We start from the raw sequence: 23245 nt of genomic DNA on the forward strand, positions 1-23245 counted from the left end.
ATTTGCATACAAACTGACTTGTGAATGTGTGTGTGTGTGTGTGTGCATGTGTGTGGGTGTGCGCGTGTGCGTGCGTGTATCTCTTTGTCTGAGACTCATGATTGATTGAAACTTTCCTCACTTATCTTTTCCCTCCCACAGCATCCTGGGGACTTTGGCAGCCACATATCTCACAATTATGGTAGTGGTGAAATTCTATTTGATGATGGATTCCAGGTTCATCCCAGACCAGCACAGCTCCAGGTAAGAACTCTGGAAGCTCAGTCCCTGTGGGTTTGCCTATTAAACCTGAGGAACACAAAGTAACATGGTCACATCTGCGATGAAAGCTCACCACACTGTAATAACACAACAAGGACATCATCGAGTTATAAAACCTCCAAGCATTCAGAATCAATTCCAATGATTTTTAGTGGGGTTTTGTTGGCCAGTTCTGATAACGCATTTAGATAACATGTCTCATACACATTAACATCAATTCATTCTCCGTGATGAAGGTATTTATCCAATATTAGGCGTTAGAAAGTAGAAGATTGTCTCAGTGAGGGACATAGTGCTAGACATCAGCCATCAAAACACACATACAAGGTACTGAAGTAAGTTCAACCTTTTCCACTATTCATGTTCAGCTCATCCATATGTTAATTCCAGCCCTTTATTACCTTGACTCTATAACCTTGAATACCTTTGACAAAGAAATATTAATCTACAAAGCTGCACTCTAGGCTGATGTTTAAGGTGGCTCAGTGGGGCAGTAATTAGCACTGCTGCCTCACAGCTCCAGGGACCCAGGTTCAATCTCACATTCCTAAATGTAAGTATTATATTATTTGCTGAGAGAACATTACAACATTTCAGAAGAAGGGCCTAGGCCCGAAACATCAAGCTTTCCTGCTCCTATGATGTTGATTGGCCTGCTGTTCATCCAGCTCTACATCTTGTCATTACAGAACTGTGGCCTGGTTTGTATGTCTCTGCTGGGCCTCACAATTACTTATCCTCTAACACCAATAAAGGGATAAATTGCGTCCATGCAGTTTAAGAAATTTAGTTCCTTATTTTAAGTGACCTTTATGATGTGGCCTGCCCTGGGGAATTGGTAAACTTTTGCAGGCTTTCTAAATAGCCCTGTTCAGCGAGTTTGGCCAAAAGGATGTTTCAGTAACACAACCTCCTACCTCAGAGGTGATAGTGCACCCACTATATTGGCACCAGCACCAGGCTAGCATTGCTCTGCCCAACCGGCACCAGCTTTGACAATCTCAGAATCCACTCCAAACAATGCCTGTTAAAAATAACACAAAAAAAAGTAACAGAAAGAAGTTGTTTCATCAAAGAATTGAACTGTGGAGTGGGTCCATTAATAGCTGGTTAAATGGCAGTTTGCAATTTGACTAACTGTGTTGCATAAGGTAGCAGGCATCTATCAGACATGATCAAAAGGATGAGATTTCTGTATCAGAGACAATGGGAACTGCAGATGCTGGAGAATTCCAAGATAATAAAATGTGAGGCTGGATGAACTCAGCAGGCCAAGCAGCATCTCAGGAGCACAAAAGCTGACGTTTCGGGCCTAGACCCTTCATCAGAGAGGGGGATGGGGAGAGGGAACTGGAATAAATAGGGAGAGAGGGGGAGGCGGACCGAAGATGGAGAGAAAAGAAGATAGGTGGAGAGAGTATAGGTGGGGAGGTAGGGAGGGGATAGGTCAGTCCAGGGAAGACGGACACCAGCCCAGTTCGTCCCCTCCCCCCACTGCACCACACAACCAGCCCAGCTCTTCCCCTCCACCCACTGCATCCCAAAACCAGTCCAACCTGTCTCTGCCTCCCTAACCGGTTCTTCCTCTCACCCATCCCTTCCTCCCACCCCAAGCCGCACCCCCATCTACCTACTAACCTCATCCCACCTCCTTGACCTGTCCGTCTTCCCTGGACTGACCTATCCCTTCCCTACCTCCCCACCTATACTCTCTCCACCTATCTTCTTTTCTCTCCATCTTCGGTCCGCCTTCCCCTCTCTCCCTATTTATTCCAGTTCCCTCTCCCCATCCCCCTCTCTGATGAAGGGTCTAGGCCCGAAGTGTCAGCTTTTGTGCTCCTGAGATGCTGCTTGGCCTGCTGTGTTCATCCAGCCTCACATTTTATTATCTTGAGATTTCTGTAGACAGGGTATGGTAGAGAACTATCAAGATACTGCCCAGGCCGGAGGGTATTGGATAGATTGGGGTCCTTGGAAAACTGGGGCTGTGGTCCATGCTGGACACTGACATTAAACATGATTTTGTTTCTCTGCCCTCAGTGTTCCTTCGTGGACAGCCATTTTTACCGTCGTGCCAACAATTTGCTTTGGATTCCAGGTAAGAGAGCTGTGGTTGAGGGTGGCTAGAGGGTACAATGGGAAGTGATGGCCTAATGGTATTATCACTTGACGGTTAATGCAGAGACGCAGTTAGTGTTCTGGTGCCCCGCATTCGAAACCTGCTGTCGCTGATGGTGGAATCTACGTTCAATGAAAATCTGGAATTAAGAGTCAAAAGATAACTATTAATCCGTTGTTGGAACCCCCTCCCCCACCCCCCAGTCTGTGATTCACTAATGCTTTTTAGGGAAGTAAACTGCCATCCTTACCTGATCTGGCCTACGTGTGACTCCAGACCCAGAGCAATGTGCTTGACTTTTAATTGCCCCCTGGGTAATTAGGGATGGGCTACAAATGCTGCCCAGCCAGCGACGCCCTCATCCCGTTAATGAATGATAAAAGGAGAAGTGAGCCATCAATCTATCTCTTATTCTCCAGTTGGATTTGCATCAGTGGGACTGCACATTCTCTATATTCCAGAACAGTATGCAGTCTGTTTCTAGGATGGGCATTTCTTGTACCTAGGTCAGATGTGGAAACTGGATCACTATCTCCATCCTCCATGCTCTGAAATAGGTCAGGAATTAAAGAATCCCAATTTTTCTCACTTCCAATTGATGATTCTCAGTCCTCATAGCCCTGGATGCTATGTCAATGGAAGTGAATATCTCCATTATTGCTTTAGTGTTACAGGAGTTGCTGTTTCAAGAACTTCTGGTTAAAAAACCAATTTATCCTTAACTCGCCTCTGAGACTGTGATCTCAAAATTTAAGTCTATGCACCTTTTTATTGGCCCCTCAAATGATGGAAAAAATGGCACTATCCTCTCCACCTTATCAATGATTCTCATAATCTCAGAACCTTACACCAGTCTATCAGGCCCCTGCTCAAACTCTGCAGAGCCAAAGAAAGCAATCCCGGCCTATCCAATCTTTCCTGATAGCTCCCACTCTCCAGGCCAGGCAGTATCCTGCAAAATCTTCTTTGTACCCTAACCAATCGCATCTTGTGTAAAACAAAGAACAGCAAATTGTGTTATGAACCTGGAAAATACTAAAAACCACAGGGATCTTCAGGACATGGGTCAGAAGATGGGTCACTGGATTCGAAACGTTAATTCTGTTTCTCTCTTCATGAACGCTGTTAAGTTTCCCCATGAATTTCTGACTGTTGTTTCTGATAATGTAGTGACAAGAAATGTATACAGTACACCAACTGTGGCCTCATTTGTATTTAATATATTTTCAAGATAACCTCCCTGAATGAGTTTCTGATTTTGTGCATCAATTGATAACGGCATATCATTCCAGTACCGTCTTAGCCACTTTATTGAGGGATGGAATGGTGGCTCGGTGGTTAGCACTGTTGACAACCTCAGACCAATCTTATCATAAGAAAATTGATACGGCATCCAAGGTATATAAGGAGAGGGTCGTTGTAAATCAGGGAGAGTGTGAACCGTTATCTAAGAAATAAGCATATAGATCCCACAAGAAATTGCTAAGCTCTCTAAGAAAGCACCATTTATCCCACCATGTACCAAAGAACCTCGAGCTAAGAGTCCTCACAGAATACTTCACAGAGAAAACATCTCTGACAGCCAGATTAGTGAAAGAAATGTGGTTATGACTCTAGAATAGGAGAAGAAAGACATGTAGACTTTGAGAGAGTGATAACGGGAACTGCAGATGCTGGAGAATCCAAGATAACAAAGTGTGAAGGTGGATGAATACAGCAGGCCAAGCAGCATCTCAGGAGCACAAAAGCTGACGTTTCGGGCCTAGACTCTTCATCAGAGAGAGGGATGGGGAGAGGGTTCTGGAATAAATAGGGAGAGAGAGGGAGGCGGACCGAAGATGGAGAGAAAATAAGATAGGTGGAGAGGAGAGTATAGGTGGAGATGTAGGGAGGGGGTAGGTCAGTCCAGGGAAGACGGACAGGTCAAAGAGGTGGGATGAGGTTAGTAGGTAAGAAATGGAGGTGCGGCTTGAGGTGGGAGGAAGGGATGGGTGAGAGGAAGAGCAGGTTAGGGAGGCGGAGACAGGCTGGGCTGGTTTTGGGATGCAGTGGGGGGAGGGGACGAGCTGGGCTGGTTTTGTGATGCAGTGGGAGGAGGGGATGAACTGGGCTGGTTTTGGGATTCAGTAGGCGGAGGGGAGATTTTGAAGCTTGTGAAGTCCACATTGATACTATTCAGCTGCAGGGTTCCCAAGCGGAATATGAGTTGCTGTTCCTGCAACCTTCAGGTGACATCATTGTGGCATTGCAGGAGGCCCATGATGGACATGTCGTCTGAGGAATGGGAGGGGGAGTTAAAATGGTTAAAATCTTCGTGCTCCTTCAGCAGCAGCCTGGAAACATCTCACCACAAAACATAGCTAAAAAAACAAAAAATTCTGTTTCTTCCCTGATAATCTGATCAGTTCTTCCTAAGGTCTCAATTATATTAATCAACCATCCCCAAGTTGAACATAGACTCTCTTCCTGACTTGCCAGTACCAATTCTCAGGTACTAATCTCATTAATGGCCAACTTCTGCTTCTGTTTAAAAACAATGCTCTCCCTGGGGATCTGAGATAACAAGGTGTAGAGCTGGATGAACACAGCAGGCCAAGCAGCATCAAAGGAGCAAGAAAGCTGACATTTTAGGTTGAGACCCTTCTTCAGAAATCCTGATATCTCTCCCTGAGGATTGCTGAGTCTGTGGGGACCTTCTTAATCAAAGTCAAGCCTGTAATTATCCAACAGGCCTGGTCTCACAAACAAACAAAACTTGTTTTGTCAGGTTTTTTTCCACTTTTGCCATAAGCTCTCCCAAAGTCCACCAGTCATTTCTAGCTCTTAATTCCGCATTGTTAAATCAACAAGGTTTCTAACAAGCAGATGTTAATGAATTAGAGGAAAAAATTGAACGTATTATCACCAAGTTTGCTGATAACAAGAATAGATGGGAAGGCCAGTAATGAAGATGGCACAAAGAATCAGCAGAGGTTAAATGAGTGTGCAAAAGTTAGCAAATGGAATATAGTATGGGAAGTATGAGATTTTGCTCTTTGCCAGAAAGAACATAAGAGTTGAATATTATTTGAATTGAGAAAGATAGCAGAAAGGTACAGAACAGATGAATTTAGGCATTTTCGTGCACAAATCACAAAGTGCTAGCATCCAAGTTCAGCCGGTAATATGGTGTATAGGATGGGCTGAAGGACTGAAAGGCAGTGATGATATTCGAGAGCTGCATTGGAAAGTAGATTGTACACATTGGGAAAACAGGCTGGGAAAGCTCCAGATGATGCATGACAAGCTGCATGGCCTTGAATGAGCCCTGTGAACATTCCTTTATGGCTGACGATGATACCTGCAGCTTGCTCTTCTGTAGCTCTTTTCTGCACTAGCTGGAAGTTTTGTCTTCTGTAGTTTTCTTTTTCTGTGCCCGACTGTTTGTTACACTGTATAAGATAGAGAGAGAGAGTTTCATTCCAAGTTATTGGACTTTACCTCGGGCCAGGATTGTGAATAGTGCCAAGAACGAACCTAAGCTTCCAGACCAGCTGTCAATCGAGGGGTCCCCGATGGGGAGAGGGGCATGAGACTTATTGTTTTTTCCTCTTTTTCATTCTTTTTATTTACTTAATAAATGTTCCTTTCCTTTTCATCCTTTATTATTACTTAATAAATGTCCAAATTTAAGCAAATTGCTGTTGTCAACTATATATAATGAAATCCGAAAAGAGCTGCTTGGATACACTCTGTGATACAACATGTAGGGAAGGCATGTGGAATGTTTGCCTTCATTTCAAAGGGAATGGTGTATAAAAGTTTAAAGGTTTTACCAAAACTACACAAGGCATCAGGCAGACCTCAGGTGGAATACAGTGAACAGTTCTGGGCCTGAAAACTGGGGATGTGAAGGAAAAATAAAACCACCCAAACCTGGAACTAGTTCAGACTCGATGGGCTGATGGGCCTTTTTCTGCGCTGTAAATCTGCATGACATTATGCGATGTGGAACAGCCAAATAGTTGTCAGTCTAATGCTTAAGTGTGCAGCAGAGGATGTCATGAAGTATAAACAGATGTGCCTGGGATCGTTTTTGGCTATTTAGCTCCCTTATGGAGAACAGTCTCAAGGATTCTTCTGGACACTTTGCAGGAGGACCATCTGGGATCAGACTGGGCCAGCTAGGTGCCACACACCAACCACAACAAGAGAGTTTTTTATTTCAAAATTGGAGAGCTCAGCTGGGAAGCTCTTTCCTTTTGTTGCCTTTGAAAACGTAAGGCAACCTCCAAATCAGAAGAAGCAACTTAAGGTTAATTTAGGATATCTACTCAGCATAGATGAGTTGGACTGGAGGGTCTGGTTCAGGGCTGTGCAACTCTATGACTCTATAACCTAGCAGTCAGAAATGTATCAGGGAACCTCCAGTAAACACACACTTATCACAAGACGCATAATTGCTGAGAAATACCTCGATAAAAAAGCAGTTCTGCTTTTTGTTGTCAACTTCAAGAAACAGTTCCACCATCTTCACCCCTCTAAACACCAGTTTATAATAATTATTTAATATGAAGCCATCATAGTGTGCTTTCTGGAATTCTCTCGTCACAATCCATTCCTCCTCACTCGATCATGCACTCAACTCCCACTCCAGGGATCTGAACACATTATGTAGACTAAATATTGAAGGAATTGCTTATCAGTTAACTAGCTGTTGGGAAAAACGTCCCGTGGCACTGTCTATAAAAGAGTAGGGTATTTCCCTCACGCTAGGATTTATTCCTCAAGCAAAGAGATTATCTGGTCATCATTGTATTGGGTGTGTGTGCATGCGTATGCGTCTGTGCATGCGTGTGTGTGTGCGTGTATGAGAGAGACCGAATACATGTGTGTACATGTGTGTGCGTCTGTGTGTGTGTGCGTGTGTCTATGTGTGTGTGGGGTGTGCGCGTGTCTGTGTGTGTATGTGTGTGTGCCTGTGTGTACGAGTGTGTGTGTGTGTGTGTGTGTGTGTGTGTGTGTGTGTGTGTGTGTGTGTGCCCATGTCTGTTTGGGGGTTGTGTGTACGTCTGTGTGTGTGTGCGTGTCTGTGTACATGTGTGTATGTGGGTGTGCCTGTGTGTGAGAGTGTGAATGTGTGTGTGTGTGTGTGTGTGTGTGTGTGTGTGTGTGTGTCTTTGTGAGTGTGCATGTCTTTGTGTGTCTGTCTGTGTGTGTATGTGTGTGTGGGGGGGGGAGAGTGAGTGTGTGTGTGTGAATATGTGTGTGTGTGCCTGTGTGTCTATGTGTGTGCGTATGTGTATATAGGCTGCGTTGATAGGATTGACCCTCAGAATCTTTTCTCTCTCAGTTGAAATGTCTAATACTAGGGGGTATAAGATGAGAGGGGAAAAGTTCAAAGGAGATATCAGTGGAAAGTTTTTTACACAGAGAGAGGTAGGAGTCTGGAATGTGCTACTGTGGGAGGCAGATACAATAAGGGTGTTCAAGGGACTTTTAGATAAGTACATGAATATGCAAGGAATGGACGGATATGGACCAAGGGCAGGCGGAAGGGATTATTTTCATTTGACGCCAAGCTCGACACAGCATCCTGGGCTCAAGGGTCCATTCCTGTGCTTTGCTGTCCTATGATCCATGTTCTATATAAACTGTCTGATCAATTTCTACCTTGCAACAACAATTGTGCTTCAAAAACACTGCACAGACACTAGAAAACAAACTTTTTGGGATGTCCTGAGGAGGTGAAAGGCACTATGTAAATACAAGAACTCTCTTTCATTCCCATTGCTTGATGTCCAATCTATAGAATGTGATGGCGGAGGCACTGGAAGGCAAGAACACCATGAAAGATACCTCTGGGTGGGTAGGTATGAAGAAAATGGCTTTCTACCCTCAGAACATTGACCTGAATCTCTGTGCCTATGTTCCAGTGTCACGAGGCTAGTGTGGCCATCTACAGCAGCATGGAGAACAGGAAACTCTCCCACTGGATCCTCATCTCTGTCCTCTCCATGGTGGCATGTCTGCTCATTTACTCCATCACAGGTAAAAATGCAGCAATGCAACATTCATCCTTCACTCCCTGGGAATTGCTCATTTATCACTTTTTTTTATAAATGGAAAACACTAGATTCCTCATGAGTTCATTGGGTCAATGCACAGGAGTCAGATTCTCTCTGACTAGAATGTGTTATGCCCCATGTGCTGAATCTCAATGGGACCAGGTTTGGGAATACCTCCAAGTCTCTGGCTCCCAGAGGGGGAAAATGATCAGACAGGATTCAGCTTGTGTCCCCCATCCAGTGACCCTCAGTTGGAAAGTGGTCCTCTGACAAACAGAGCCTCAGGCTGCGATGTAACCCATTACAGAGCAGCCCACGGATTCCACCCCTCCTCCATGAGGGATGGTCACGGGTTTGAGATATCAAAGAGCTAATTGTAAGCAAACATTATATCACCAGAGCCTCCCCAGTCCCGAAAGGAAGTTTTATCCTGCTGTTCAAAGGTACATGGTGAAAGCATCAATAATGGTGACTCAATGGTTAGCATTGCTGTCTCACAGCATCAGGGACCCGGGTTCAATTCCACCGTCAGGTCACTGTCTGTGTGGAGTTTGCATGTTCACCCCATGTCTGCGTGGGTTTTTTCCAGTTTCCTCCCACAGTCCCAAGGTGTGCAGGCTGGGTGGGTTAGCCATGGGTAATGCAAGGTTACGGGGACAGGTTGGAGGGTGGTCTGAGTGTGATGCTCTTCAGAGTCTCAGTGTGGGCTCAACAGGCCAAATGGTCTACTTCCACACTGTAGAGATCCTATGAAAGGTGGGAGGGAGGTGGATTCCAATGATAAAGAATGAGCTGTTTAGAAATACAGGTGATGGTGAGGGTAGCTTCTACAACATTAGCCCCAATGGTGATGATGATACAAGTGTAAACAATAAAGCAGGGATAGGCAATTTCTCCCTGTTCCTCCATTTTATGGCAGGCCTTCTTCCTCAGCTCCCACCCATTCCCCTCCATTTCCTGCTCTATTGAAAATCTACCTATCTCACCCTAAATGTACACAATAATGGAACACCAGTCACTCTCTGGGGTAGAGAATTTTAAAAGTCTACAATGCTTTGAATGAAAAAATTGAAAATGCTACTACTTAGTGTGCCCCCATGTTCCTGATTCCCCAGCTCAGACCTGTTAAAGTGCCCAGTCTGTAAACATTTCATGTTTAAATGAGGTCATCTCTCATTCTTCAAACGCCAGACAGTATAGAATTAGTTTATACACCCACTCATCATAGGACGAACCTCTCAGCCTAGGAACCAATCTAATGAACCTTTGCAGTACCACCTTCAGTATTACATTCCTTAAGCAGAGACACCAAAACTGTACACTGTCCTCCAGCTCTGGTTTCAACAGAAGCTGTAAAATTGTTGCAAGACTTCCTAATTCTTGTACTCCACTCCTTATTGCAATGCACGCCAGCAAGTGTAATGGCTCCCTGATCATTTTCTACACCTGCCTGCTAACCCTTTGTGTTCCTTACACATGCACACCTAGCTCTTTCTGAATATGGGCATTTACAAGGGCCACATCTTCTTCAAAAGGCATTCTTTTCTGTATTTACAACTGGTCCTATATAATATTTAACCAGTCACCTTGCTGCTCACTCACCTGAACTGTCTGTATTTCTCTGTGTCTTCTTCACATCTTATTGTCTCTTCTAGCTTAGCGTTCAGCATAAAACATGAACACATTACTTTCCTGCACCTCTGTCTAAGCCACGCATATAGGTTGCAAATAACAGAGGTCCTTCCGCTGTCTGCCAATCTGAAAAACAAATCTTATCTATTCTACTTTCTGCTTCCTTGCTTCCCACCCCTTTCTAAAACTCTGATGGTCTCAGACTCTCTCCTGTCACCCATCACTGACAGCAGGAACCATCTGATACCACCCTCAACACATAACTTATTGTGGGCTGCACTAACCAAACCAGAAATTGCTGAAAAGTTTCAGCAGGGCTAGCAGCATCTGTGGAGAGAAATCAAAGTTCATGTTTCAGGTCCAGTGACCCTTCTTCAGATTGTTCCGATCGGAAGAAGGGTCACTGGATCCGAAATGTTAACTTTGACCTCTCTCCACAGATGCTGTCAGGCCTGCTGAGATTTTCCAGCAATTTCTGGTTTTGTTTCAAATTTCCAACATATGCAATTCTTTTTGTTTTTTGTTTACAGACAGCAATGCTTAACTCACATGCAGCAGTTGCAGCAGGGAGAGGAGGTCATGCTAACTGACTCCAATACCATTCTGTACCGTAGAAAGTCAAGTGAAGCCTTCTGTAGATTGTCCATGGCTACAAACCTTTTTCAGACACCAGTGAGAGTTAGCAGTAAGAGTTAGAGCAGTTAGTCGAAGTAGCAAGCACTTTCTGTGCCACAGTGGCTCACTGATTAGCACTATCTGCCTCACAGTGCCAAGAATCCAGGTTCGATTCCAGCTTTGGGCAACTGTATAGAGTTTACACAGTTTGCCTGGGTTACCTGCGGCTGCTCTGGTTTCCTCCCACATTACAAAGATGTGCAGGTGAGGTGGATTGGCCATGGGAAATGCAGGGTTACAGGCATAGAGTGGGTCTGGGTGGGATGCGCTTCAAAGGGTCAGTGTGGACTGGATGGGTCGAATTGCCTGCTTCCACTCTGTCGGGGTTCAATGATACTTTAGGGGGATCTACGGGTGTGTGGTCAGGTGGCCTGCACACCAAGGCATGACAAGGTACACCATCTGGGGCTGAGCTTACATTGTCTTCTTGAGAAAAAACTCTGTAAAATGGCCAACTGCTGTGGTTTATTCCAGGAGTGTATGGATACTTAACATTTGGTGCAGATGTGGCTGCAGATATCCTAATGTCATATCCCGACAATGAGGTTCTCATTATAATAGGGAGACTGCTCTTTGGGATCTCCATCATCACCATCTATCCCATAATACTCCATTTGGGCAGGTATGCTGTGATTTTCTAAACTTTGTTCAATTGTCTCACCAAGGATAATAGTCTGAATAGTCAGTGGGATAGCACAGAGCTCCCACAGGCATAGAACCATACAGTTGCACAGTACAGAAACATACCCTTCGGCTCAACTTGTCCATGCCAACCAGGTTCCCCAAAGTAAACTAGTTCCATTTGCCTATGTTTGGTCCACATCCCTCTAAACCTTTCTTAATCGTGTACCTGTCCAAACGTCTTTCAAATGTTGTAAATGTACCTGCGTCTACCATTTCCTCTGGCAGCTCCTCCCATATAAACACCATTTTCTGTGTGAAAAAGTTACCCCTTGGGTCCCCTTTAGGTATTTGCCCTTTCACCTTAAACCTACACCCCCTACCCTGGGAAAATGATCTTGGCTATTCACCTCATCCATGCTCCTCGTGATTTACAAACACCCATAAAGTCACCCCTCAGCCACTTACACTCCAGGGAAAAGGTCCAGCCTAACTGGCCAGACCTCATACCTCAAACCCTCCAGCCTTGGTACCCTCCTTGTTCATCCTTTCTGCCGAATTTCCAGTTTAATAACATCCTTCCTATAGCTGGGGTGACGGGGACTATTTGTAGTAGTCCAAAAGTGGCCTCACCAATGTCTTTTAAAGCCTCAATGTGATGTCCAACTCCTGCACCCAGTGCTCTGACCAGTGAAAGCAAGCGTGCCAAACATCTTCACCACCCTGCCTACCTGTGATGACATTTTCAAGGATCTATGTGCCTAAAACCCTACATCTCTCTGTTTGACAACACTCCCCATTCACTGTGTAAGTCCTGCCCTGTGTAAGTCTTTCTAAAATACAACATTTATCTGAATTAAACTCCATCTGCCTCTCCTTGGCCCATTGGACAGACTGATTCGGGACTGTACTTCCAGCCAGTGTCACCCACTTTGGGCATCAGCCCTGCTACAGTTGGGGTTTAAAGGTCCAAACTACTTGGCAATGTAATCTCTGGTGACAATTTTTGCTCTTTGTTGATGTGCTGTCAGAGAAACATGGGCAATAGGTGGGGTGTATGCCGTATGGTACTTCAGGTCCCATCGCCATTCAGTGTGAATATGGCTGATCATCCAACTCAGTCCCTGGATCTTGCTTTCTCCCCAACCCTTTTGATCTCTTTAGCCCCAAGAACAACGTCAAACTCCTTGAAAGCATTCAATGTTTTGGCCTCAGTTGCTTTCTGTGGCAGAGAATCCCACTCTCCTGGTAGAAACCTTTGAAGAATTGTGAAGAATACAGAAGACAGTTACATGCTTCATGAGTAGTAGAAATCTGGTGAAATAACTAGGTACGTTTTAGACTAAGTTTAACAGAAGTAAGTATAAAGCCACATTTTCTTTTATCAGTCGCAGAAGCAAGGTATTATCTGATGTTTCTGAAAGTGTCCTGAACTGAGCACCTTGCTTTAATTATTTCAGAGGACAACTGAGAGTCAGGAGGCCCACCCCTCCTCCCTCCACTGCTGTGAGTCTGGGATGAAAGAGGCCAGACAGGGAGGAGAGTAGATTTCCTTCCATGAAAGACATTAATGACCCAGATAGGTTTTACAACAATGTTCACCATCCCTGTTATGCAGACTGGCATTCCAAGTGCAGTTTTAACAAATAAGTTTTAGATTCGACTAGCTGCTGCAGTGGGATTTGAGTTATGTGCCCAGTACATTAACCTGGCACCAGGATGACTAGTCCATGAGCAGTACCTGTATAGTTCAACATTTCACACTTTGGTCACAGCTAGAGGGCAGAGATGTGGAGTTGAGGCCAAGGCAGAGTCATGGAGTCATAGAGATGTTTAGCATGGACACAGACCCTTCGGTCCAACTCACCCATGTCGACCAGATAGCCGAAATTAACCTAGTCCCAGGTGCCAGCATTTGGCCCATATCTCACTAAGCCCTTCCTATTCATGTCCCCATCCAGATGCCTTTTAAATGTTGTAATTGTACCAGCCTCGACCACTTCATCTGGCAGCGTATTCCATTCATGCACCACCCTCTGTGTGAAAAAGTTTCCCCTTAGGCCCCTTTTACATCTTTCCCCTTTCACCTTGAACCTATTCCTGTTAGTTTTGGACTCATCTTCCTTGGCTTAGCTATTCACCCTATCCACGTCCCTCATGACGTTTTAAACCTGTATAAGGTCACCCCTCAGCCTCCTACATTCCAAGGAAAATAGCCCCAGCCTATTCAGCCTCTCCCTATAGCTCAAACCCTCCAACCTTGGCAACATTCCTGTAAATTTTTTCCGAACCCTCCCCAGGTTTAGGCACGTCTTTTCTACAGCAGGGGGCATCAGAACTGAATGCAGTATTCCAAAAGTGACCTAACCAAGGCCCTGTACAGCCTCAACATGACCTCCCAACTCCAATACTCAATGCACGCAATAAAAATAGCTTCAGCTATGATGTATCAAATGGCTGAGAATGCCTGAGGGACTCAATTGCCTGCTCCCACCCCTAGATTTTATGTTCTTATGAGGAGATGCAAAGATATACTTCGAAAAGGGGTGTAAACAGTGTTATGTTGAGGTGCGCGACAAGAGACTTTGAAAGTAACCAATCTCAATCGGAAGTTGTCAAATATGCAACTGTGTTCCACAATATTTTAATAATGAACATAAGCAGAGGTGCTGTGCTGGATCTTTTTCCTTGGCCCAGAGGCAGTAGGGCAGATTAACTGGGTCAGTGGAGCAGCATAGATTGATCTTCGTAAGATAATAGGTTGACACAACATTATGGGCTGAAGGCACTGTATTGTGCTGTACTGTTCTGTGTTCTATGTGTTATGTTCTTAAGGCACAGTTTTGTGGAACATAGGATGATGCAAGGAAACATTTTAGACTGTGAGACTTGTAGTCTGATGGGGATTGGAAACACAGCCAGCAATGAAATTCAGAAAAGAATAAAACAAATAATCAAAAGGGAAAAAGTCACATGGATATAGAATAAAAGTCAAGATGTAATATTAACCCGACCACTCTGCCAAGGAGATTTTGACTTTTTAACAAGTAGTGGTCAACAAGCAGTGAGCAGTGGTGCATGTGGATTTTTCCATGAGGATTTGGTAGACATATACAAGATAATGTCACACAAAATAAGACTCAATGGTCTGGGGTAAAATGTTAGCACAGGCTGAGGATTGATTAATGGACAGGAAGCATTACAGGAATTAAACAGGCTCTGTTTGGTCTGGCAGGCTACATCTAGTAATCAGAGTGGTATGCTGGCTCAATGGTCAGCACTGGTGCCTGACAACCCTAGGGACCTGGGTTCAATCCCACTCTCAGGCAACGGTCTGTATGGATTTTGCTCATTCTCCCTGCGTCTGCGTGCATTTCCTCCCAAAGTTCAAAGATGTTGCAGGTTATGTGGATTCGCCATGCTAAATTGCCCACAGTGTCTAGATGGGTAGGTTAGGAGATTGGCTGTGGAAACTGCAGGGTTGTAGGGCTAGGGTATGGGTAGGTTCTCGGATAAATGCTCTTCGGAAGGGCAATGTGGATTTGATGGGCTGAGTAGCTTGCTTCCACACTGTGAAGATACTATGATTCTTTCTTGATCAGTTTTAGAGTCATAGAATCCCTACAGTGTAGAAATAGGCCATTCAGCCCAACAAGTCCACAGCCCCTCTGAATGGCATCCCACGCAGACCCGTTCCCATGTCTAACCCACCTAACCTAAACATCCCTGGGCACTATGGGCAATTTAGAATAGCCAATCCACCCTAACTCTGCACATCTTTGCACTATGGGAGGAAACCGAAGCACCCAGAGGAAACCTATGCAGGCACAGGGACAATGTGCAAACTCCACACAGAGAGCCACCCAAAGGGCAACTTAAGACAAGTGTTCAATGAGACAGCTGGATGGCACAGTGGTGGTTTCCCTATCTCTGAACTAGGAGGCCTGAGTTGAAGTCCCATCTCCCTGGAAGTGTGTAGTAATATCTCTGAAGGTGTTGTTAGAAAGTATTTAGAGAAGGGGTCTGGATGTGCTATATTCAAGATAGATTATTAGTTGGGAACATTAGCTGTGAGGAGGCAGAAAACATGTCATCAGGTACAGTGAATGGAAAGAACAGAGCAAATAGAATATCATGTGATGTTAGCTTCAGTGGAGGGTAGACGTAGGATAGACTGGAACTTTTTTGACTGGACTGTAGGATGTTGAGGAATGATCTTGTAGAGGTTTAAAAAATCATTAGGGATAGAGGTAAGGTAAATGGCGGGTGTCTTTACCCTAGGGCAGGGAATTTCAAAACTAGGGGGCATATTTTTAAGGTGAGAGAAGAAAGATTTAAAAAAGACATGAGCCGTAATTTTTTGCACAGAGACTGGTTCATGTGTGGAATGAACTTCCAGAGGAAGTGATGGATGTGGGTACAGATACAATGTTTAAAAGATATTTAGATAAGTACATGAATAAGAAATGTTAGGAGGGATATGGGCCAAGTACAGACTTGCAGGGGGGGCGGGTGCGGAAAGGGGGCTAGTTTAGTTTGGGATTATGGTCAGCATGGACTGGTTGGACCAAAGTGTCTACTTCAGTAACTTTATGATTCCATAATCAGAATATTTTATCGGTTGGGAAATGGCATCATTCTGAGAGACCCAGATGTTATTATGCAGAGAGTAAGTGTAAAGAAGTCTGAGTACAATTATTTAAAACATTAGTGAGGCCGTATTGAGGAATCTGTCCACTATTGGTACTTGCCATAGAGGGAGGACAAAGGCAGTTCACTCAATTAATCTCTGAGCCAAGAGGAATAGACTGAACCTAGGTTTTGATGATTGATATTCTTATGGCGCTTTACAGAGTAAGGTATTTCCCCAGGGCTGGTGAACCTAGAATACAGTCAAAAGTTATAGAAGCGCCCATTCATGACTGAGATGAGGAGTAATTTCTTCACACAAAAAGTTGTGACTTTTCAGAATTCTTCATCCCTCAACATCTTACAGTCCAGTCAAAAAGTTCCAGTCTATCCTACGTCTACCCTCCATTGAAGCTAACATCACATGATATTCTATTTGCCCTGTTCTTTCCACTCACTGCACCTGATGACATGAAAGCTGTGGATGCTAGTTCCATTAAATTCAAGACAAACGTAACCAAGGAAATGAAGAGAGATAATAAAATGTGAGGCTGGATGAACACAGCAGGCCAAGCAGCATCTCAGGAGCACAAAAGCTGACGTTTCGGGCCTAGACCCTTCATCAGAGAGATGGTGGTAGTGGGGGAAGATAAGGCTGAAATCCTAAAGAGTGTTGGAACAGATTTGAAAGGCCAAAGAGCCAACTCATGTTCTCTACATCCCTTTGCCTCCTCCAGTAATACATCATTTTAACAATCCATGATTCCCTCAAACTGCTCAGACACATTGAATAAGATCACTGTTCATGGCTTAAAACCCGAGCCAATGTGAGCCACATGTGTGCAAAATGTCTTTCTACTTCTAACTGTTGGAGTCTGATTGAAACATAGAACGTTCTGAAGGAGCTTTGCAGGGTAGCTAGTGAGGTGGCCTTTCTCCAGGGCCGGTGACTCGAGAACATAGCATCCTGGCAGTGGTTACCATGTGGTTAGAATGAGCTAAAGTGTTAAGCAAGCCAACTGCAAGTCTGTTGTACTCTTTGCACAAATTCAGCTTTTCACAATTCTCCCTCAGGAAGGGAAAGCTACAGAACAGGCCCAGTCCGGGACTACATGAGACTCCAGTCCTGCACTCTGTTGTTGACTCCGACTGCCCTACTCGGATGAATGTATTTTGGTTAAGATATGGAACAGCATGTCAAGCAGAAGGCTTGCTCCGAGTGATTCAATGGGTGTCGGCAAGGTGTGGGGAACTGATGAACAGCGAAGTGCAGATAAAAAACCGCGCATGCTGTAAATCAGGGATAGAAACGGAAATTGCTGGAAAAGTTCAGCAGGTCTGGCAGCATCCGCGGGGAGAAATCAGAGTTAACATTTCAGGTCGAGTGACCCTTCCTCAGAACTAATGGTGGCTGGAAAAATAATCATTCCGATCGGCACTTGGTCTACCCTGAAAGCGTGTGCGAGGGGACCAGGAGCGACTTTGGTCCAGAGAGACATTGTCCGTCTCAACCCACTTACATTCTCTCTTTCTCTTCCTGAGGTCTGCCATTCAGGAGCTGTGCGTAAAGTGCTGTACTCGGAATGCGGTGCTCACCATATCATCCAGGAGGAGACTGAGGCTCTTTCTGACGACCTGCTGGCTCCTGTTCACCATGGTGATAGCACAGTTTGTCCCGGACATCAGTGAAGTCATCAGTCTCATCGGGGGCATCAGCGCTTTCTTCATTTTCATTTTCCCAGGTGCAGCTCAGTGTTCACAGGATGACATTTTTCCAGGATTCGGGGATCAGAACCATCCTTGTGTTAGAGTGGCTGTATTCCAGGAGCTTGCCTGGACAACTGAACGACGTTTCCCTTTATTCCTCTACTCTCTGCCCTGCTATGCCCACTCTTTACACCCACAGAGAGCTTCGTCTGGCCAGTCGTTACAGGGCACTTATCTCAGAGCAGCAGCAGCTGGGAGGTGGGGACATAGTCACTGGGAAAGCCTATAAATCAAGCCCAGTGTGTATTCGGGCCTAGTTTTTAGAAGGGACTTATCTCAGAGCAGCAATGGCCAGGAGGCGGGGACACAGTAACCGGGGTAAGTCTTTAAATCTAGTGCAGTGTGGATTCAGGCCTAGTCTTTACAGGGCAACATGGGTGTTTGCAATTTCCCCTCCTGATTTCTCAACCAGTCGCTCATTCTCATTTCCGAACCCAGTTAATGCAGCCACAGAGGCTCACGTGACCATATTTCAATGCTGCATTCCCCGAGGCTTAGTCCCTTCCCAGGACCATGAGACATAAGGGCAGAAGTAGGCCATTTGGCCCATTGTTTTCTGCTCCAACATTCCATAAATCGTGGCCAATCTGATAATCCTCAGCTCCACTTTCCATAACACTTCAGTCCTTTACTGATTAAAACTGTCTGTCCATCACAGCATTCAGTATACTTACTGACCTAACCTCAACATCTCTCTGTGATACAGAATTTCACACATTCACTACCCTCAAAGAGAAGAAATTTCATCTCAACTCTGTCTTTAATGTTCAACCCCTTACTCTGACATGATGCCCTCTGGTCCCAGACTCTCCCTCGAGGGGAAAAAAGCTGTCCACATTGACTGATTGATTGATTGATTTATTGTCACATGTACTGAAACAGAGTGAAAAGCTTTGTTTCTGAGCTGTACAGGCAGATCATTGTAGGCAAAGGATGCACTGATCTGAAGGCATACAAGTTACATTGCACAGGGTGTGCGCGAGGTGAGGCTAACATTAGCAATATCAATGTTATTGAGGCTAGAGTCTATTCATCAGTCTCATAACGTCCGGGAAGAAGCTGTTCCTGAATCTGCTCATGTGTGTGGATAGGCTTCTGTATCTTCCGCCTGATGGAAGACATTGTAGGAGATCATTAGTGGGGTGCAATAGGTCTTTGATGATGTTGGCAGCATTTCTGCAGCAGCGAGCCATGTACATCTACCTCAGAGTCTTGTATGTTCCAATAAAGTTGCGTCTCATTCTTCCAAACCCCAATGGGTACAGGCCCAACCTTCTCGACCTTTCGTCATAAGATAGTTCCTCCAGAACTGGCATTGGCCTAGTGAACCTCCTCTGGACTGCCTCCAATCCCAGTATATCTTTCCTTAGGTAAAGACCCCTAACTGTTCACAGTATTCCAGCTGTGGTCTGACTCATGCCTGGTATAATTTCAGTAAAACCTCACTATTTTTGTACGCTATTCTTTTTGAATTAGAACATAGAACATAGAAAAGTACAGCACAGTACAGGCCCTTCGGCCCATGATGCTGTGCCGTGGAATAATCCTAATCCAAACATAAAATAACCTAACCTACATTCCCCTCAATTCACTGCAGTCCATGTGCATGTCCAGCAGTCGCTTAAATGTCACTAATGACTCCGCTTCCATGACTACCACTGGCAAACTATTCCATGCACTCACAACTCTCTGGGTGAAGAAACTCCCTCTGATGTCTCCTCTATACCTTCCTCCTAACACCTTAAAACTATGACCCCTTGTGGCAGTCAATCCTGCCCTGGAGAAAAATCTCTGGCTATCAACTCTATCCATGCCTCTCATTACCTTGTACACCTCGATCAGGTCACCTCTCTTCCTCCTTCTCTCCAGAGAGAAAAGTCTGAGTTCAGTCAATCTCTCCTCATAAGACAAGCCCTCCAGTCCAGGCAGCATCCTGGTAAACCTCCTTTGCACCCTCTCCAAAGCCTCCACATCTTTCCTATAATAGGGCGACCAGAACTGGACACAATATTCCAAGTGTGGTCTCACCAAAGTTTTGTAGAGCTGCAGCATAACCTTGCTGCTCTTAAACTCGATTCCCCTGTTAATGAAAGCCAAAACACCATATGCTTTCTTAACAACCTTATCCACTTGGGTGGCAACTTTGAGGGAGCTATGCACTTGAACACCAAGATCCCGCTGTTCCTCCATACTGCTGAGAATCCTGCCTTTAATCCTATATTCAGCATTTAAGTTCGACCCTCCAAAATGCATCACTTTGCATTTATCCAGGTTGAACTCCATCTGCCATTTCTCAGCCCAGCTCTGCATTCTGTCAATGTCTCGCTGAAGCCTGAAATAGCCCTCAATACTATCAACAATTAAAAGCCATTTGCCTTCCCTGTTGCCATTGAATTTGGACATTAGCTTTTTCTGATCCATGGCCGAGGTCTCCCTAACCCCTCTGTTCTGTCGCGTTCTGCTTTATGCAATGGGATCTTTCCTTACCCCCACACTAAGCAGAAGCACGTGTGACAACGAGGGAGCGCACCTTAGTGAAACATTGCATGAAATGACATTCAGGACTGATAAACACTCACAGAGTTGTAAATCTGAGCTTCTCCCTCTCTCCCTTCATGGATTTGCTGAGTATTTCTGGCCTGTTCTGTTTTTGTTTTAAATTTCAGTGTTGATGTAAGTTACTGTTCATGTCTGATCATCTCCCTTCTCTCCTTTGCAGGCCTGTGTCTATTCTGCACCATGCAAACAGGGCCCATATCTCCCAGAGTCAGGTAAACTGCAGCCAATGGCAGTCAGCATCTGGGTGCTATTTGCACTCGTTCTGTTTTTCAGATGATGTTATGGAACAGACCAAACTCCTTTCAGATATGTTAAGGAGACAGCTTAGACCCTGACTTTCATTTTAGTTAAAGGAAAGTGTCTGGTGCTGTGATCCAGACGTAATTTGATTATTTACATTAGACGGTTCTAAGCAAAGTACACTTTATTCTTACACTGCAAACGGAAGAGAGAATTGGTATAATTGACTCTATTGGAAAACTTAACAGAATAATAGGTTATTTGACTACTAAACAGCAACTGTTTCAATATACTAACATCCCATAAACACACCCTTGGCAAAGGCAAATTCAGTAAAATAGACTGTCTCACATGCGATTGTGGCAGTGGGAAGGGAGACCCCAACCTCTTAGCTGTAACAGAGAGAGGAACAACAACTTCCAAAGCCAACTTCAAAACCCCAGCTACAACCGAAAGCTAAATTAAAACCCTTGGCTCTGTTGGGGCCTAACTCCTCCCGTTCAGGGTGCTTCTATCATGCCAACTTAAAATAAAAAAAAACCCCAAGGCCTCACAACCTGTTTATTGGTTTCAAAGAGACAGCTCGATACTTATGGCTCAATACATCTATTCAAAAAGGCCAGAACAAAATACGCCTCTGAAAGCAATAGCATTGTCACAATGAGACCCTCGTACCACTGTCTCACCCTCCTCTCCAGCTCCCCCAATGCCTTCTCAGATATTTCAGTGTTGTTGGGAAGAGCAACCTCTTATTCCCTGAATATTATCGCAGAGGTGTGATCCTTATCAGACTGCTGTGTTTGAGAGCATGCTGCCATATTTTCAAAAGTTGATACAGGGACATACTTCATACAGTCATCAGTACCTGTCACATAGAAAAGGGCTTCATCCCATCAAGTGCGTACTACTCACAATCAGCCACCACCTATTTCTAATCCCATTTTCCACCATCGCCTTGTCTGCCTTGGCATTACAAGTGTACATCTAAATACTGCTGAAATGGTCTGAGGGTTTCTGCCTCTATAATCTTTATAGACAGTGAGCTCCAGATTCCCATCACCCTCTGGGTGAAAATGTTTCTTCTTATGTCTCCGCTAAACCTTCTGCTCTTTATCTTAAATCTATGCTCCCTCGTCGTTGATCGTTCCATCGAAGGAAAAAAAATTCATGGCAAATCCATCTCATCATTTTCTACATCTCAATCATTTTCCCGCTCGATCTCCTCAGCACTGAGGAAAACAAATGTTTCAAAAGAGCTTTGTTGGCTGCAAAGCATTTTGGGGTGGCCAATGGATGTGGAAGGTGTTACATAAATGCAGGGCTTCTTTTTCTTTCTTTTCACTGAGCAACATTAGACTCCAGGCACTCAGTGTACAGCCCTTTCATAGTCATTCATTGGAAAGGGGTTCCCTGTCAGAGGATCACAGCAGGGTGTGGAAAACAGAATCCCTGAGCCTTGACAATAGCCAGGTAGAACTTTCAATAGCCTCCAGACCTTGTAATTGCAACCCCTCACACAGTGCCCATCCAATGTCAGCACAACATGGGCCTTCACCAGGCTCTTTTCCCTTCTGGCATTTCCAGGAGCAGTTGGAATGCCCATGTAGGTGGAAACCCTCCCCTCTCACTCATTAGGCCCTGCTGTGGAGAGCCTGATTCTTCACTCTATTCTACTACCCAAGAATGTGCTACAAGGGCACTCTGAAGGATATCCTTTCTTAAAAATATTTGCTCAAAGGATACCGACATTGCTGGCCAGATCATGCAGTCACAGACTTGTTCAACACAGAAACAGAGCCTTCGGACCAACTCTGTCCACACCAACCAGATATCCTAAATTAATCTACTCTCATTTGCCAGCATTTGGACCACATCTCTCTAAACCCTTCCCAATCATGTACTCATCCAGATGCCTTTTAAATGTTGCAATTGTACCAGCCTCCACCACTTCCTCTGGCAGTTCACCCACCACCCTCTGCATGCAAATGTTGCCCCTTAGGCCACTTTTAAATCCTTGGCAATTAACCCTATCCATGCCACTCATGATTTTATAAACCTCTATAAGGTCAACCCTCAGCCTCTGACATTCCAGAGAAAATAACCCCAGCCTATTCAGCCTCTGCTTGCAGCTCAAACCCTCCAAACCTAGCAACATCCTTGTAAATCTTTTCTGAACCCTTTCAAGTTTAACAACATCTTTCCAACAGCAGAGAGACCAGAATTGAATGCAGTATTCCAAAAGTGGCCTAACCAATGTCCTGTACAGTCGCAACATGACCTCCCAACCCCTATTCTCAATGCCCTGTCCCAAAAAGACAAGCAAACCAAATGCCTTCTTCACCACCCTGCCTCCTTATTCCTCCACCTTCAATACCCTATGAACCTGCACCACAAGGTCAACCAATATTTATTACCCAACCCGAAATGTCCAGAGGGCAGTTAAGAGTCAGCTACATTGTTGTGGGTCTGAAGTCATGTGCAGGTAAGGACTACCTTATCTCATTAGTGAGACAGCTAGGTCACTATTGTCAATAATTCACTTGTGAACGCAAAGCAGTGGCTCAAGTGCTGGAAAATGGGATTAGAACAGTTATGTGCTTATTTTCGATTGGTGCAGACTCATTGGGAGGGAGGGCCTGTTTCTGTGCTGTGGCTACATAGGGTACCATTCCTCTGGCTTTTCATTCCAATTGTT

The 23245-nt window shown here is 44.8% G+C and overlaps 1 protein-coding gene across 1 annotated transcript in view; it reads left to right on the forward strand.

Moving 5' to 3' along the window:
- slc38a8a (solute carrier family 38 member 8a) overlaps positions 1-23245 on the forward strand; it is a 51133-nt gene that overhangs the window by 22308 nt on the left and 5580 nt on the right. Inside the window, exons 4-9 of the mRNA XM_048546900.2 lie at positions 142-243; positions 2302-2359; positions 8296-8410; positions 11209-11356; positions 17527-17726; positions 20471-20522. Coding sequence (XP_048402857.2) covers positions 142-243; positions 2302-2359; positions 8296-8410; positions 11209-11356; positions 17527-17726; positions 20471-20522 — 675 coding nt within the window. The remainder of the gene's footprint in view (positions 1-141; positions 244-2301; positions 2360-8295; positions 8411-11208; positions 11357-17526; positions 17727-20470; positions 20523-23245) is intronic.

This window comes from Stegostoma tigrinum, chromosome 16 (genome assembly GCF_030684315.1).
Source record: "Stegostoma tigrinum isolate sSteTig4 chromosome 16, sSteTig4.hap1, whole genome shotgun sequence".
NCBI classification, from domain to species: domain Eukaryota; kingdom Metazoa; phylum Chordata; class Chondrichthyes; order Orectolobiformes; family Stegostomatidae; genus Stegostoma; species Stegostoma tigrinum.